The sequence below is a fragment of the Ambystoma mexicanum genome, chromosome 9 (genome assembly GCF_040938575.1).
Source record: "Ambystoma mexicanum isolate Mex_15411 chromosome 9, UKY_AmexF1_1, whole genome shotgun sequence".
Taxonomy (NCBI): domain Eukaryota; kingdom Metazoa; phylum Chordata; class Amphibia; order Caudata; family Ambystomatidae; genus Ambystoma; species Ambystoma mexicanum.
This window is the reverse complement of record NC_090931.1, coordinates 201,875,416-201,892,117: the sequence shown is the minus strand read 5'-3', so window position 1 is coordinate 201,892,117 and position 16,702 is coordinate 201,875,416. Positions and strand designations below refer to the sequence as shown.

The 16,702-nt window shown below is 43.6% G+C and overlaps 1 protein-coding gene across 2 annotated transcripts in view; it reads left to right on the top strand.

Annotated features, from left to right (window-relative positions):
- ZPR1 (ZPR1 zinc finger) overlaps positions 1–16,702 on the top strand; it is a 176,003-nt gene that overhangs the window by 31,110 nt on the left and 128,191 nt on the right. For both annotated transcript variants that reach the window (XM_069614501.1, XM_069614502.1), the window contains exons 4-8: positions 5,762–5,832; positions 6,496–6,582; positions 7,048–7,170; positions 15,664–15,729; positions 16,488–16,554. In XM_069614501.1, the coding sequence (XP_069470602.1) occupies positions 5,762–5,832; positions 6,496–6,582; positions 7,048–7,170; positions 15,664–15,729; positions 16,488–16,554 (414 nt within the window). The remainder of the gene's footprint in view (positions 1–5,761; positions 5,833–6,495; positions 6,583–7,047; positions 7,171–15,663; positions 15,730–16,487; positions 16,555–16,702) is intronic.

Sequence of the window (16,702 nt, the reverse complement as noted above, 5' to 3'; positions counted from 1 at the left end):
ACACAGTATGATAATGAATCCAAGATCTTTCCCAGCCCCGACCTGCTGTGGGTCGCCTCTTCCTCCCGGCCCGACCTGCTGCCGGTTGCCGCCTCTTCCTCCCGGCCCCGACCTGCTGCCGGTTGCCGCATCTTCGACCCGACCCCGACCGGTTGCCGCCGCCTCCTCCCAGGCCCGACCTGCTGCGGGTCACCTCCTCCTCCCTTTGTGTTATGTACATATATAATAGGCACACTGTTCTAGTGTATCCCACTAAAGTGAACATTGTGTGATTTTATGTATATATTTGTAGTGTTTTTTTTTGTGTGCAATCTGTTGGGACTAACTGTATCTGTCCACCAGCCTCCTCCCTGCGCTTGAGTGGAGCCTGACTGCTCTCCTATTGGTCTATCTTTTGGTTGGAATCTTGTCTTGCCCTTAGGATAGATGGTGTGATACCGTGCACTACATGGCTTGCTGAAAAAAATCTCCCTAACAAATGAAATGGAGGATTTTCTGCCGTGACGGAAGTATGTTTTCACTACTGATCTGATTTGGGAGTACATAGGTGTGCGTGTTGGGCTTTGGAGGAAGAGATGGGGCTGCAGTTTTGATGTTTTCTTGTCGGGTTGGGGGCCTGTTTTGTTGCTGTTGAGCTTCAGGCTGTTTTTGTGCACCTAGGGTTCAAGAGCATACAGAATCTGGCACAGGTTCCGTCGATTATGATCAGAAGAGGCAAAGGTAGATTTGCCTAGGAGTGGAATGTGATACTGTGGCCGAGGAAGATCCCTTATAAGCTTAGTGTAAATGTGGAGCAGTCTAGGAGGCAGCCTGTGGAACTTTGCGATAAGTGGATGAGCTGGAACAAGAGAAGTTTTAGAGTTGGACACATTAGTGGAGGTTGAGTAGAAATCTCAGAATTGGCACAGGCTTCGTTCAGACACACATGCCAGGCCGTTGTAAAGATATTGGGGTGTAAATATATGTAATTAACCAGGTACAGGAAGAGGTCTGGTCATCTGTTAATGTTTCCTGTGGTTGAGGAGTTCCTCGAGCAACTATGGCACACGTTTCTGCCAGTTAGTAAACATGCTCTGGAATGAGAGCTCGGCAGGAGTGTTCAAGTTCATGATTCATTTGTACCATTTCATTCTTGTGATAAGTTTTATCCTGAAAAGTGACCTCTTCGTAATACCTTTGTGAAGACTATTGGAGATACAGGCTTTGTTAACTTGTAAAAATATGTTTTTAAGTTTGCTGTTCAGGACTAATCCTTTATTTATGCCAAAAGCGGTGTTAATTCTATTCGGAATCAAATCCTCAGTCTTTTTCCAGAAGCCTGCTATTCTGGCGGATACAGCCTGTTGTACGGTAGATATATAAAGAGCGACCATTTAACTTGGAAAGAATAGACTTTCTGATACTCGTGCCTCCTTGAAATCCGAGCAAGGGCGCTCTGTTTCTAAATGAGGAATATCTATGTGCCTTGTATGTGGTTTGGTTACAAACAAAGCGAATGGACAGCCAGAACATTTAATGGTGCATCTACAAGAGGCAAGGCTGCAACTTGTGCCTTACTTGCAAACGTTTCCCTCAGGAAATCTGCAAAGCAGCCATGTAGAGTGTACACTTTCTGCACACCTTAATGTCTGGCCATGACTGCACAGAGATGGCCCAGTAGTCGAGCAGATGCAGGGGATTTTCTTTTTAATAGAGAAACATCTCATCTTTCAACACAGGTATTGGAATGGTGCTTGATTTATTATGTAATAGTTAATCTAGATTCTAGACTGCTTCACAACCTTCACTTGTGATTCTTGATGTGCATTAAAATCAACAAGGTTAGCCTCCTTGGCGAGGAGAGGTGTCCAGCGTGACTATAGAAGACACCAATATTGGATAACCACACTTGCAGGTAACCAACTTATTCTGGACAGCAATGTGTGCTGGAAGTGTGTTTTAGGATAGTTTTTCTAAAGTCCAACTAAGTCTTTCTTAAAACCATATGAGGCAGTACAAAACTCCACTTTTAGTAGAAGGCTGTACCACTTGAGAACATTTGGTAATGTAAACCGAGCACCCAGGCTTTTCTTGGGAGGGAGAGAGGGCTGTAGCTTGGTACAAAGAAATTGTAGCATATATATGGTCCAAAGAAAAACAAACACTGTTGTAAAGATAAATGGATAATTTAAATACTAATACTAATAGGCCAAGATAAATCTTGGGTGAGTTAACTTAGCATATAAACACAATTCTAAAAAACAACTAAATAATTACAATATACAAACCAAAGTATAACCTTTATTAAGAATAGCAATCGGCAGTTCAAGGTGAGTCGAACCTTTAACATATTCAGAATGGCATTCAGATGTTGTTGGGGGGAGTAAAACCTCAGTTACTTTTAGATTACATTCAGTAAATGAAGGATAGCAGACCCTGTGGGTTATAATGTGCAGTGTTCTTCACTTTCAGAGTCACTAACACTGGTTACAAGTATCTCTTGCAACCCATGTAACTTTTCCTCTATCAAGAATGGATACAGTTACAGACCAATGTCCTGTTTAAAGGAATGGTTCGCCCAGAAAGTTTTATTTCAAAAATAGATGGGCAATATAAAAAAAAAAACGATTGGCATTTTTTTTTTTCGAAGTCCCTATGTAAAATTTTGAGCAATTCAAGCTCAAAGATAGCACCTGGGGGCATCCATTTTGTGAAATGGATGCCCGCCACTGTGCTCGCTTTGGCTTTTGCGGCACCAATGAAGGAAAAGCCATCCAGTGGTAGCTTTTGTTGAGCTACCACTGGGTGGCTTTTCCTTCATTGGTGCTGTACGCGGAGGACGGGGACCGGAGACTACAGGCAGAAAAGCTGCAGCTGCATCTCGGTAAATGCTATTTTTTTTATAAAAATAAACACTAGCTGCGTTTTTTTTTTTTAAGTTTTCCAGGCTGGAGGAGCCCGGAAGACTTAGAAATAAAACCGCAGCTTTAAAAACATTGCATTTATGTTTGCGGTCGCTTTTGAAGCGACCGCAAACATAAATACAACGTTATTGTGTTTGAAAACGCTGCGGTTTTTCTTTCCAAGTTTCTCAGGCTCCTCTGGCTCAGCCACAGCGTTTTCAAACACAACCGCGTTGTGTTTCTGGCTGCCGTGGCTAATACTGGGTTGTGGTTTCCCTGAACTGCTCTAGGGCAGTTCTAAATTAGTTTACTGTATTCACACCTATTCTTGAGCAGCTTTAGGCCTCTAGGTAGAATACAGGTTAAGTTACGCCCTTTGACCTGTGTTCTTAAAGGAATGGTTTGCCCAAAAAATGTTATTTCAAAAATAGATGGGCAAAAAAAAAAAACGATTGGCGTTTTTTTTTCTTTCGAAGTCCCTATGTAAAATTTTGAGCAATTCAATCTCAAAAATTGAAAAAGCAAGCACATGGGCGCATCCATTTTGTGAAATGGCTGCCCGCCTGTGCTGGCTTTTGCGGCACTAATGAAGGAAAAGCCAGCCAGCTGTAGTAAACAAAAGCTACCACTGGGTGGCTTTTCCTTCATTGGTGCCGGGACTCCGAGGACGCGGACCGGAGACTACAGGCAGAAAAGCTGCAGCTGCATCTCGGTAAGTGCCATTCATTTATTTTTTTAAAATAAGCACTTGCTGTGGTTTTTTTTCTAAGTTTTCCAGTTTTTTTTTTACTTTGAATTAAAGAGATGCCAGTTAAGGGATCTCTTTTGAAGGTCAAAATACAAGTTATTTCCTTTGCAATTAATACTCGTTACAAGTCCTTGATTTAAGTTGGTGTCCCAGAGAAAAAAAGAGAAACGTTTTGTTATTAAATTGAGGGAAAGTACTGGATTATTCAGTAAGGAACTATTCATTTCTACCTATGATGGTGATTCAAAAGAAGAAGGTGGTTAAGTATTGTTAATTTTCCTCCCATTTAAACTTTCTTTGACTGTTCAAAGTAAAGAAGTGCATATGCGTTCTAAAGAAGCAACCAGCAACTTAAAGTGAAGTAATAACTTTTGTAGCACCTTGTAACTTATTATATTTCAGAGATACAGTTACAAAACAAACTAATTTACATGTAAATACATTTAGAAGCCTTATCTTTTGTAGTCCTTCCCTAGTCTATTGCATGAGTTTTCTCAGTGGCAGCAGAGGGACCCTAGTGGTCTAGGCAGGTGTGGATAGGGTTCAGATGCAGGAAAGTAAGAGTTCCAGTGGATATCTTCTTCAAGTAACTATTAACTTAAATGTTCAGGGACTTCATAGAAGGCTCCCTACATGCATTCCAGCATTAGGCCTCTGGGAATGGTATGGGCAAACTCCCAACCACTCAAATCATCCACTCAGCCTCACAGGATTTCCACAAGACTTAAGGTAAGTATTAGATGTGGCACCTTTTTACTGGAACCAGATTTAGCACTAATATCGCTGGTCGAATTCTCTTCATTCTCTCGGTCCTGCACTCCGGTGAGAAGACTTCAGGGATTCAAATCGTATCTCTGGAGGTCCAGCAGGAGTCCACCAAGTTTAAGCAGGATTTGGACTACGAAAGACCATGCACTGCACTCTGGCTCGAGGTCCCCTGGTATGTGCGTTTTGCAGCCCAGGAAGGTCACAGCACGTCAAATGATGGCTTGTTTTTCAGTCTTCTTGAGACTAGTGGATCTCACCAGCTTCTGGTTAGGAGTCGTTCCATTCGGGACCCCCCAGGCCGATTGGAAGGAAGGGTTGCATCAGGCTACGATTACACAGAAGGCTCTTCGGTCACTGAAAATCGCTAGAGATATCTTTCCTTCATCATCTTCAGATTCAGCTCCACAGGTCGACCTTTCAGCATGTTCCAGAATCTTTATCAGGAACTACAGCACAACTTCTGCAAACTCTCCCTGCATTTTACAGAAAGGGGTGGTCTGGTTATCCAATCAGGACAGCCAGCCATAGAATGGCAGAAGACTACCTAGGAAACAACAAGCCAATGAGAAATGGTGAAAAAAGGATCCCACCATTATAGCAGAATGGTGACCCTCCTGTGCATTACTGAGGGTGATTTGACAGCCTGCGAGTGATAATAAGTCATGAAAGTAGTTTCACTTCCACTAGCCATTCAAGTAAACTTGCATTTGTAACAAAAACGTTAATAGCTAAGTGAGCAAGGGGATACAGTGTTTCTCACCAGCACTTGACATAAGGTGAGGTGTGTGCTGGCTCACTGTATAAAATGTAAAGGGAAATGGAAATCCCACTTTAGCCCTTGGAAACAGTAGTTCCCCCAAGTACATTATAGAGAAATTAAAAGGAAGCCACTGCATTTAAAATGCTGTGTGCTGCCATAGTACTTAAGTTAGTCCAAAACTATAACTCCAATCACACACTATGGAGAGACCTAAAAAGGTCACCCATAAAGAGTAAAAGACTAGGTGAGAGGTGAAAAGGATTCCCACTCACCTAGGAATAAGTAAAGAATAATCACAAAGCCCAGCAAAAAGTCCTGGGGTTGACATAGGTCAGGAAGATTTATCACTGAAATGAAAATCTTACCCAACCGTGTGTGAATCAAGTGTCCCCTGCTTCGATTTATTACCTGTACTTTTTATTGGGTGGCTGTGGCTGTAGCATGGGCCAGGCATGTGTGGTTAGCTTGCTGTGGCACGGGGTGGTGGGACAAATTGGAGACTGGTATTAAGGGATGGAGGATAGCAGATGGTATTGGTACTTGATGGTGTGGTTTGTTGAAATAATCTGAGTGATTTATTGCAGCTTTTTATTTTCCTGCTAGCTCTGACGACAATTGAGGGACTCCTCACGCGAGCCATGGGTGGCCTGGAGCAGGATCAGGCAGCTCGACGGGTAACATCCTATGAATTATTTTTATTTTGTCTACGTTTATGGGAGGTTATAGCAAAAGTATACATTGTACTGATGGGTGATCCCTTTGGAATGCGGCACCAGAGTAACCCTTAATATGTTATTACTTTGTGCTCTCCTAATTGTGAATTGTTAGCAAATCATTAACTGTAGGTATAGGGATAGAAATACCCACACCCACCGACCCATAAATCGGACTATATTAGGGTAACACAGGATGGATGGGAACAATGTGGGATCGTAAGAGCAGCACAAGACATTAAAAAGGAGAACGCTGAGAGTGGTTGGAGAATGGGGGTTCTAGTTGGCTGATCACTTGTTGTGGCGCAGGTCAAGGGAATGGCAGCTGACTCGGAATAAGGGTGGATGGGGTGATTGTTGGCTGGCACAAGTAGAAGAGGAGGGCAGAGTATTGCCTAGCTACTGGTGGAAGGTGGGCAGGGTAGGTGAGGGGGTGGGGGGGATGTAAAGGCATGCTGGTGATTGGGCCAGAGAGAAAGTGTTTGTTGGTAAGGTTTGACATGGGCCAAAGGTGTGTGGTTGGAGGAATATCGAGCCCTGGAACAGACCGATCTTTAGCATGGTGGGGGGCGTGGTGTGCAGAATGATGGATTCTATTTCAGAACAAACTTTTATCATTCACAGGAGAAGGAGCAAGATGTTGCATCAAAAATAGATGAGTTTATTGCAAAATTGCAAAGGCTGAAGGAGGTTGAGACCACTTTCACTTTGGTGAGTACAGTAGCAGTTGTGAGGAGGGGCAGTAGAAGTAGATGCGGGTGGTGGTTATACTCTACCAGTGCATGAGTCCTTAAGCTTCTCTACCTGGCTTTCAATCATCCACATTTTACAGGCCTGTTAAACATGCATATCTGGACCTCTGTTTGACATGCATTCAATCATCAGAGTTTAGTCCCTGCGATTGCTCTGATATTAGCATGGGAGTGGATCCTTTTCTATCCAAATGATTAATCTGCGATGGGGCACCGAAACAAAATCTGTGTTTTCATACTAGCAAAAAACTCTATTATAAGAGTATGTTGAAAGACTCTGATAAATTATAGTGTCAGGACAGGGTGTTTGTGTGTGTGTATCATTGTAAAATTATGATGATACAATGGAGAAGGATAACTTGCTGCACTCTCAAAGTGGCAGCATATTGAGGATAGACTCACTAGGACTTTGTTTTTTGCACAGATCGTAGATGATCCATCCGGGAACAGCTTTGTGGAAAATCCTTTCTCGCCACAGAAGGACGAGGCACTGACTGTGAGTCACTATAAACGCAGCCAGGAGCAAGACCAAATGTTGGGCCTGGAGGTAAACTGATTTCCTTGAGGGCTTGAAAAAGGAATGTTTTTATATAAAGTGTTGCGCTCCAAAGGTTAGTCCCTGAGCCTACCAATGTGTGTCCTGATATCATTCGCTTTTCTTTGTTCCTGGTAGCTGATACACTGCAGGGAGGATCATTGTTCGGCAAGATTGTATGCAGTAACCCTGTGGGAGACTACACCAGTCTTGTCCTCTTGGTATAGGGTAACCCACCTATTGGTATAGGTATGTACTACACAAGTTGGTAGAGTGACTGAGCAGCCAAAGCTTAACTCGGGAGTGGTACATGTGCATCAAAATCCACACATACAAGTATCCAAATAACACTTAGACTCAAGGTTATCCAGTAAAATAATGATGTATTTAACAGTCAGTTTTAAATAAGCCTTTAAAAGGGGCAATGTGCAACAATAAAAATACACTTCATAACATGTTCTCAGAATCATGATAAGCAATTAGATACTCTTCAGAGATGCTTAATACACACTTCCTATACCCTGAGTGGACTTCAATTACTAAGACAGTATTGACAGTTATATATCACTTTTTGCACTTGGTAAAGTTCCGAGGTTGTGAAAAGGGTTAACAGGTTCACAGAGCATGTGAGCACGTTTCAGTCTCCCAATGAAGTATACATAGAATAATTCCCAGCAATAACAGTTTCAAACAAGTTACCACCTATGAGGGATAGTTGGCATCCAAGTCAATGGGTCAGAAGAGTCTTCAGGGAGCCAGGACAGCCAAAGTCAATTCGAACAATGTCTATGGAGCTGAGGCAATTCTTAGATAGCACAAAAGTCTTGCACAAGGTTTGAGAGTTTGTAGAAAATCACTGTTGGGCAACAAGCTGTTAGGCTTGTGAACGGTAGCGCTGAGATCAACTCTGCAAAAAGCAGCTACTGCAAGTCTCTAGAGAGATAACGCAAGCTACAGACACAAGTCAGCACAGTAACTCAGGTTAGAAGAAGAGGATCCAGCTGGCTTCTGTTCTAGTTGTAGTCTTGCAGATCCTGGGCCTCATTAGTGGGGACAAGAGGGGGGACGTCTGGAAGACTCCTGCACTGCAGTTTGAAGGTCAGCGGTAGCTACAGGCTCTTTTCAGTTCAGCAGCACTTAGCGGTTTCAGCTACCGATAATTACCGCCACTGTGGATCTTGGACACTTGATGGACTTTCTTTGCTCTCTGAGTTCAGCGCTCGGGTGAGGTGACTCGAGTTTGGGTCGTCCTGCTTCAGGAGGGTCCTCTGGATTTTCCTGGAGCTCTAGTCTGGCTTAAAAACGATGCACTCGTCTACGGATTTCTCGACCCCTGGCACTCTGTTCCAGCAGCAGCAAGGAAGTACAGCCAGTTGAGGAAGGTCCTCCAGCAAAGTTCGTCTTGGGAGTAAGTTGGCCCCATTAACCCAAGGGAAGAAGTTGTCCTCTCCGGAGCTTCTCTAGTCTGATCGGAAAAGCAGTTTCGGCACAGCAGCAGGACTTCACCGGGCAGTTCAACGGTCCAGGAGGATGCAGCCTGCTTCTCTTCACGATTCCTTCGGATGTTTCGACCAGTGGCTGACTGTCTTCTGTTCAAGAAGCTTTGCCTTTTATGCAGGATTCTACCAGTTCATGCACAGCCTAGCTGTCAGCCACCCAGCCAATCAGCATTGGGTGCATTCAGGTAACCAAGCAGACTAAGGACGGAGTTTCGGGCACCTCGCGCACTTCATTCCCTGCCAGACGCACTGAAGCCAGAGGCAGGTTTCACTACTGAAGCCTGCCAAAGGCAAAACGAACAAAAGGGTTAAACCTGGTTTAGTGCGCAGAGTAAAACCCAAGAGAGACCTCACAAACAAGAAATGGCGAAGAAAGACGAACAGGGCCATTTTGACACAATGGTCCCCCATGGGTGCTATACTGCAGCTGAGGATTCAACCTGCGATAGGAAAGCACAGTGGTAGGAAAATTAAACCACTGCCACCAGCCATTTAAAGTGGTGAGGGTAGCATAAAGAATGTTACATGAGTAAGTACGAAAGGGGCTACTAAGTAACCCCCCAGCACTCCACATAAGATTGGGCGTGCTGGACCTACATAGGAAAAAGGTAAGTAAAGTCAATTTCACTTTACTATTCTTGGGAACAGTAGCTCACCCAAGAGAAGGTATTTAAACCTTAAGAGAAATCTAAAGGATTCCTCTGTGACAATGCACTGAAGGTGCTGTGTTTCACCATACAAAAAGGAGATGCATATGGAGTTTGTCAGACTTCAAAAACACTGCGAATACAGAATCCAAATCAGATCAAAATAGATGAGCGAGTGAGAAAGGGCTCACTCACTCCAGGATAAAAATGAAGTCCTAAAGTCCAGCAAAAGAGCTGGGGGTCTCTAAGGTTGAAGGGGAATTAGCACAGAAATGAGAATTCTCCCTAACCGTCATTGAGGATCATGATTTAGCTATGTAAAGGCTACTCTTCCTACACAAAATCCTTATTTTTATTAATGGACTTTATTTCAGTTTTTTTATTTTTTTATTCTCCTGGTACTGTCCTCAGTTTGTTGCACTTAACAGTGCAGACCTGTATCCTTTAAGGCAGATTTAAGGAAAGCATTGAGCTTTTTTTCTGGAATGAATGAAGCTATGAGATGAGCTTCTGAACTATTTTTGGCATTTGGCCCACCTTCCATTGTTGCAGCTCTCACCAGTAAATGGTGCCAGATGTTGTGTTTTTATTAAGTTCAAGGCGTAGAACATGGCAGAACATACCAGGACCATCCCACCACGTGTGAAGCAACCTGTATTCTACTTCTGCAAACTTGCTGGTTTGCATTATTGATAACCTTATTGAAGCACTGTCGGTGAAGCACTGTCTGTGAGATCCTTTTTGTTGAGGTCAGCAATGCTTTCTGCATTTATGCTGCTCTGCGTTGTTAGTTGACTCGCATTGCCAATGTGGTTACTCCGTGTGTACAGGGTACCACTGTGGATGCCAGTGTTTTTTTTCATTGAAAACTGTCCTGAGTTTCTTATGCCAACTGATTTTACTTTATTACTTTCTTTCGAATCGCTTTGAAACACATTGTGTATAGGCGCTATATAAATAAACTATCATCATATCTTTGTAGTTCCATTTAGACTGCAGAGATTTGAGGGGGGTGGCTTTATGTAATTGTAAAGGATAAATATCTACAATTTCCTGGCATATTCTTGTCCAACCTAACATGTTAGTGTGTGGAAATCGTGCTTGCTTATCACAGTTCTTGCGTTTAGCAGCTATAGTCAAGTTTCTTACCCTTAAAGAAGAAACTTGTTTCAGTTTATATTTTATATTTCAGTTACAGAAATATGATGTTTCAGTTCATATTTGGTAAAGGATTACGAACAGATGTACACTGGTTGTTTGAAGAGGGTGGGTGTCTCTATTAAAAGATTTGAGCAGATTAGCAGTGTGGCATCTGCGAGTTGTGGATTATCCCATGGGGGATGTCTCCACACCCTTTTGGTGGCTATTAAGTAGAATATTCAGTTGAGTGCTAAATTCCTCCCACCTTAGAGACCCCCAGCTCTCTTGCTGGACTTTAGGACTTTTAATTTCTAACCTGGAGAGAGAGACCGTTTTTCCGCACGCTCTCATGTATTTTTTTGTGATTTGGACTGTTTCTTTTTGACTTTGGAGCCTGACAAACTCAATAGGCATCATCTTTACATTGTGACGCACAGCACCTTCAGTGCAGTGACACAGGTAAGTCTCTTAGATTTACCAAATGTTTTAACACCTTCTCTTGGTGAAACTACTGTTTCCAAGAGCAGTGAAATTGACTTTACTTACATTTGGTAACATTCTAGACCCAGCGCACACTATCTTACAATAGGGTGCTAGAGGGGTTACTTAGTATCCCCTTTTGTCTAGTTTCTCATCATTTTTATGTTGCCCTTTCCACAATTAATGGCTGGTGGCAGTGGTTTACTTTTTCCTACCATTGTGCGTTTTTACTGCGGGCTGCAATTGCAGCTCCAGTACGACACCCATGGGTGCCCAAAAATGGCCCTAGCTTTTTTCACCATTTCTTGTTCGAAAGGTCCTTCTTGAGATTTACTCTGCGCGCCAAACCAGGTTTGGTCCCTTTGTTCATTTTGTATTTGGCGGGATTCACGAGTGAAGCCCACCTCTGACTCCAGCATGTCTAGCAGGGCAGGACGCGAGGAAGGTGCTAGAAACTTCCTATGCTTAGTCTCTTTGGTTACAGGAATGCACCCAAGGGTGATTGACTGGAGGACAGCCACCCTGCTCCGTGATTGACAGCTAGGCTGCAAATGAATGTGAGAAACCTGCATAAAAGGCGAGGCTATTTGCTTGGAAAGCAGTTGACCACTGGACGAAGGAATCCGAAGAAGAACTTGGAAGAGATGCCTGCTGCAACTCCTGGACCGTTGCTTTGCCAGGTGAAGCTCTGTTGCAGTGCTGAAGCTCCGAATTTGCCTCGACTAGAGAAGACCTGCAAAGGACGACTTCTCCCCTTGGTTTGGTGGGACCAATCGACCCCAAGATGAGCTCATCTGGAAATCCTCTTGGAGCTGGCTGTACTTCTATTGCTGATGCAGGAACCGAAGTGCCAGGGAGAGGAACACCAGAATCGATTGAGTGTCTTTAAGTTGGACCTGAGCTCCAGGAAGATCGTCTGTACTCCCAGGAAGCAGGACTGACCAAGCTTGAGCCACCTCAAGAGAGTGCTGGACCCCAGATGCCAGGAAAGTCCATAGTGTTGTGCGAGAACCTCAGTGGTGCTATTTGCAAGAGCCTCGAGGAGCTGAAACCGCGAAGTGCCGCTGATCTGAAGTTTGACGATTGCTGCCTTCGACCTTCAATTCGTAGTGCAGGAGTCCCCAGACGTCCTCCCCCTTGTCCCCACGACTGCAGCCCAGGTACAGCAGGATCTGTAGACCTACACAGGAACAGAAGCCATCTGGAACCAATTTCTTCTAACCAAAGGTAACTAAAACTGAGGGGACTTGGCTCTTGTCACTTAGCCTTGCTAGTTCTCTGTTGAGACTTGTCTTGGTTGCTTTTGAAGAGTTGCGTGCAGCTTTGCTCCGTCCCACAAACCCCTTCCCCCCCCTCCACCTCCCCCCTCGAGCCTCCCAGCTTGTGTCCCTACAGTGATTCTATTTTTTCAACAAAGACTTCTAAAACATTGTGCAAGACATTTACTTACCTGCAATAAATGCTTCAGCTCACCTAGACTTTTGCTCAATTAACATTGGCTGGCCTGGCTCCCTGAAAGACTTACCTTTCCTCCAGGAAAGGGTTAATTTACTTTGCATTGGGGGGGGTGTTCAAAAGTACTTAACTGCTTCAGAATATTTGTGTAACTTTTCTTTTATTCCTAACCCCTTTTCTTTGATACCAAACTCAGTACTGCTCTAAATGTACCAGTGATATATAAATGTCCACCTGAGGGTGTAGGAACAATGTACCATCCCAAATGGGTACTTGCTGATTTAGAGAAACTAAGAGTGTGTTTTTGTGTTACTTATATTTTGCTCCCTTCTGAAGAAGGCTTATTCAACTGACTTGTTACATTCAAGGTTTGATTAAACAATTATTAATTTAAGTGTTTATTTGAATACTGGCCACTGTGAATCTGTGTAAAAACCCTACTGCTCACATTGACCCCTCTTGAGATGAGCCTGGTTGCTGAGCCACATGACCAACCTGTGTAGTACAGACTTATACCAAAGGTTGGGTTACCTATTGCCAGAAGGACAAGGTTGGTTTAGTCTCCCAAAGGGTACTGCATACAATCTTGCTTAACAGTGGCAGATATTCATCATATGGTTCTAGGCATTGATGGATTAGGGAGGCCGAGTCCCCATAGAGTAATGGGTTCATGTGACCTCGCCTAACACCCTTGTGTTTGAGTGAAGGTTAAATGCACTGGTTAGGCTCCGTAATGAAGTAGAGGGGATGGTCGATGCCAGTGTCTTGTGCAAAATGGTAAGAGGTGTGGCGTGTGTGCCGTTCCTTCGCCTGGGGGTGTAAAGAGGAGGGATTCAATGAATATTCTCCACATGTATTGTCAAGGAGGTAGGCAGTAAAGGTGTTTGGAGCATTGGGTGTGGGCATCCAAAGTGTTAGGACAGTTTTTCTGAAGTTCACCTAAGTAAGACAGACTTCACAAGACTATCCTTGTGCAATACAGAAACTCCAACAATGAGTACAGGCCTGTACTGCCCAGTACAGTGGTAGCTATGGCAGAGCAGACGGGCTCATTTTAGGAGGGAGAGGGGGTATAGGAAGGTACGCGGAACTTTTAGCATACATATGGTCCAAAGAAACACTTGCACAATGATATATGTAAAAGTAATGGTTTATTTTATATATACATAGGCAAAGAGAATTCTTTAGAAGGGTAAGTACTAGTATAAGTCATAAACACAATATAACAACCAACACACTACAACAACCAACACACTACGTCTGGTAAGAAAACCAGTATAAAACACATTTACACTAGCAGTATGCCATTCAAGATGAGTAAAACCACCTTATTAGACTTTTAGTATCGGAGTATAAAATCAGAGGTAAGCAAACCCTATTGGTAGTAAACTATTACACTTATTCTGTTTCAAGAATAATTCAGTTATACCACTAACATTACTTTAGAATAGGGGAACACAATTCAAAGGTAAGCAATTACTTTGTAATACTTTTCTGAATGGCACCATGTACTTCAAAGGTAAGTAATCACTGAAGCCTATCCTATTTCAGGAATATGGAGTTAGAGAACCAACACATAGTAAGTACTTGTAAGAATTCCTCTACAGGGGTCTTATGCATTGGCAGTCGTTTGGCCAGCAGTAGGCAGAACTGGCAATCTGTAGGAAAACAGTGTCGAAGGATATCTTCTTAGAACAAGTAAGTACAGTTGGTAAAAGGGTTGAGAGACTTTGTAGAAGGCTCCCTGTATGTATTCCAGCGTTAGACTTGGCCAAACTGTACGGGCGAACTCCCAACTACATGAATCAACACCCTAACCACACAGGGGCGACACAACAACTTACCCCAAGCCACACAGTACCTAGGCAGTGAAGAAGTTGCAGATGGGCACCTTTACGATGCAGCAGCTACAGGACCTGGTCTCTGTATTCTTGGTTTTCAGATGAAAGAAAGGACATTGGATGGGAAACTGCAGCAGCAGTCGAAAGGCTCCGAGCAAAGGATTCTTCAGTGTTTCTCGCGGCTCTGTCCTTTTGATGCCCTTTTCAAGACACGAGACAGAGAGCAGTAGTCTGATCGCTTTGCCTCATTTTCTCGATCCCGCACTCTGGTGAGGGGGCTTCAAGGAGTGGAATCTTGCTTCTGGCGGTCCAGCAGGACGTTTCAGTGAGATTAATGCTTCAGAAGACCATGCACAAGTGTATTCGCAGTTTGCAGGCCAGAAAGGTTACAGCTCGTTGTGGGATGCTCGAAATGCAGACCTTCATAAGTGATTGGTCCCATCAGTCCAAGGGTCGGAGTCCTCGTCTTCGCGACCTCTGTCGAATTGAAGAAAGGATCTGCACAGGCAGCGGTTACTCAGCAGGCATCTTCGGTCAATGGAAGTAGCTAGAGGTGTGTTTTTTTTTTTTTTTTTTTTTTTAATCCGATTCCGCTCCAGTGGTTGACTCGTCTTCAGCTTCCAGATCCAGGCTATTTATCCAGGAACCCAGCCAATCGGCACTTTTGCTACATTCAAACTTTGCAGGACTGGCTGTCCTTTTAGGACAGCCAGCCTCCCAGTTAGAATTGGTTCCAGGCAAGCATGCCAGAAGACAAATGACTGCAGAGTTTCATACTCCTCCCTTTTTCCTGCCTTCACAGGCACTCTAAAGCCTTGCCGGGCTTCACAAAGGATTCCCGCCAAAGATGGCTGAAGGACCAAGAAAGGACAAGCGCATGAAAAACTGGAGAAAAAGGAATACATCCGCCATGGTGACCCTTCTATGCGTTACTGTGGCTATGACAGTCTGCGAGTAAAAAAATTACACCAGTCCGTAGAACCCATCCACCGCCACCAGCCATAAAGTTATGCTTGTCACTGTAACAGAAATGTAAAAGGAGCAGTGAGAAAGGGGAAACAGTGGATCCCCTCGGCACTCCACATAAGGTTGGGTGTGCTGATCTCAAGGGGATTGTAGAAGGGATAAAAAATACTCCCATAGATGGATCAAAAGAAAGGGTGAGGGGGGGGAGGAAATCCACTCACTCAGGAACATAGAAAATCCACAAGTCCAGCAAAAAGTGCTGCGGGGGGGTGGGGGGGAAGAGTCTTGCAGGTGAAGGTGATTTGGCATAGATATGAAATGCCAGCAGTGTGTGATGGTGTGGTTTGCAAGTTTTTTGGCAGCGTCTAGCATTTATATTTACAGGGAGAACTAACACAGTGCTCTGATCACCACTTCTAGATGCTCTTATTTCTTCACTTATAAACTACAAATGTATGCAATACCTTTCTCATTTAGGAATCTGAACAGGAAGCAGAACCGGAAGAAAGGAAGCCTGCTACACTGGATGAGCTAAGAGATGAGGTACCAACTGTTTGGACGCAATTTGAAAATGCGTGAATGAAATGTATGGGTTCAGAGACCCAGGGATGAATTTTCTTTGTGAACCACTGGTTATCTTATCCTGCAGGATGCCTAGATGGCATGCTACCAACACTTTATAAATGCTTTCTTCCCTGGAGCTGGGATCATGGTGGACTTAACCATTGACCCCTCTCACCAGAAGTGTTAGGCTTCATTAAATTCCGAAGCCTCCTGGAGGTCAGTTTGGGTGCTGTTTTCCCATCATTTATTTTAGCTCTCCTTTTCTCCATTTACTCCACTGACTGGCCATAAAGAAGGCGATTCAATTTCGTTTTCCAAGTAACATAATTCCAGATGTGCATGTGTCCACTTCTAGATACCACCGTTAGGTACTGAACAGAAGGACGGTGAATGCAGCCATACTCCCATTCTTGTAAAATAAAACGGAAGGGAATTCTTCTAACTGCATACTTTTCTGCAGACTGTGGAAAGCATACCTCTTATTGTATGTGCCATTCAGTCAGGAATTGTGATTTTGTGTGGGGGGGTGGGGGGTTTGTACCTGTTCTCATGAATCTGGTCAAAAGCACAATTAAGTTTTATATGAAGCAAAGACCACCTCTTGATTTGTATCTAGGGATTGGTTGACTGTCCTATTTGCATAGACCATTCGTAAGGCGATTGTCTTACATTTTATTGTAATGATAATTTAACAATTAGGCTGTTTGACTGTTTGTTTTTTCTTTGTTTCATTGCAGGTGTTGCAGTTTGGCACCAACTGCCCTGAATGTAATGCCCCGGCTAGTACCAACATGAAATTAGTGCGTATCCTTTGTCAATACATTGAATGGATGCACTCAGCATCTAATGAAATGTTTAAAAGGTATTTGTCAATACATTGAATGGATGCACTCAGCATCTAATGAAATGTTTAAAAGGTATGGTGGCAGTAGGACACTTCATCAAAGGATAG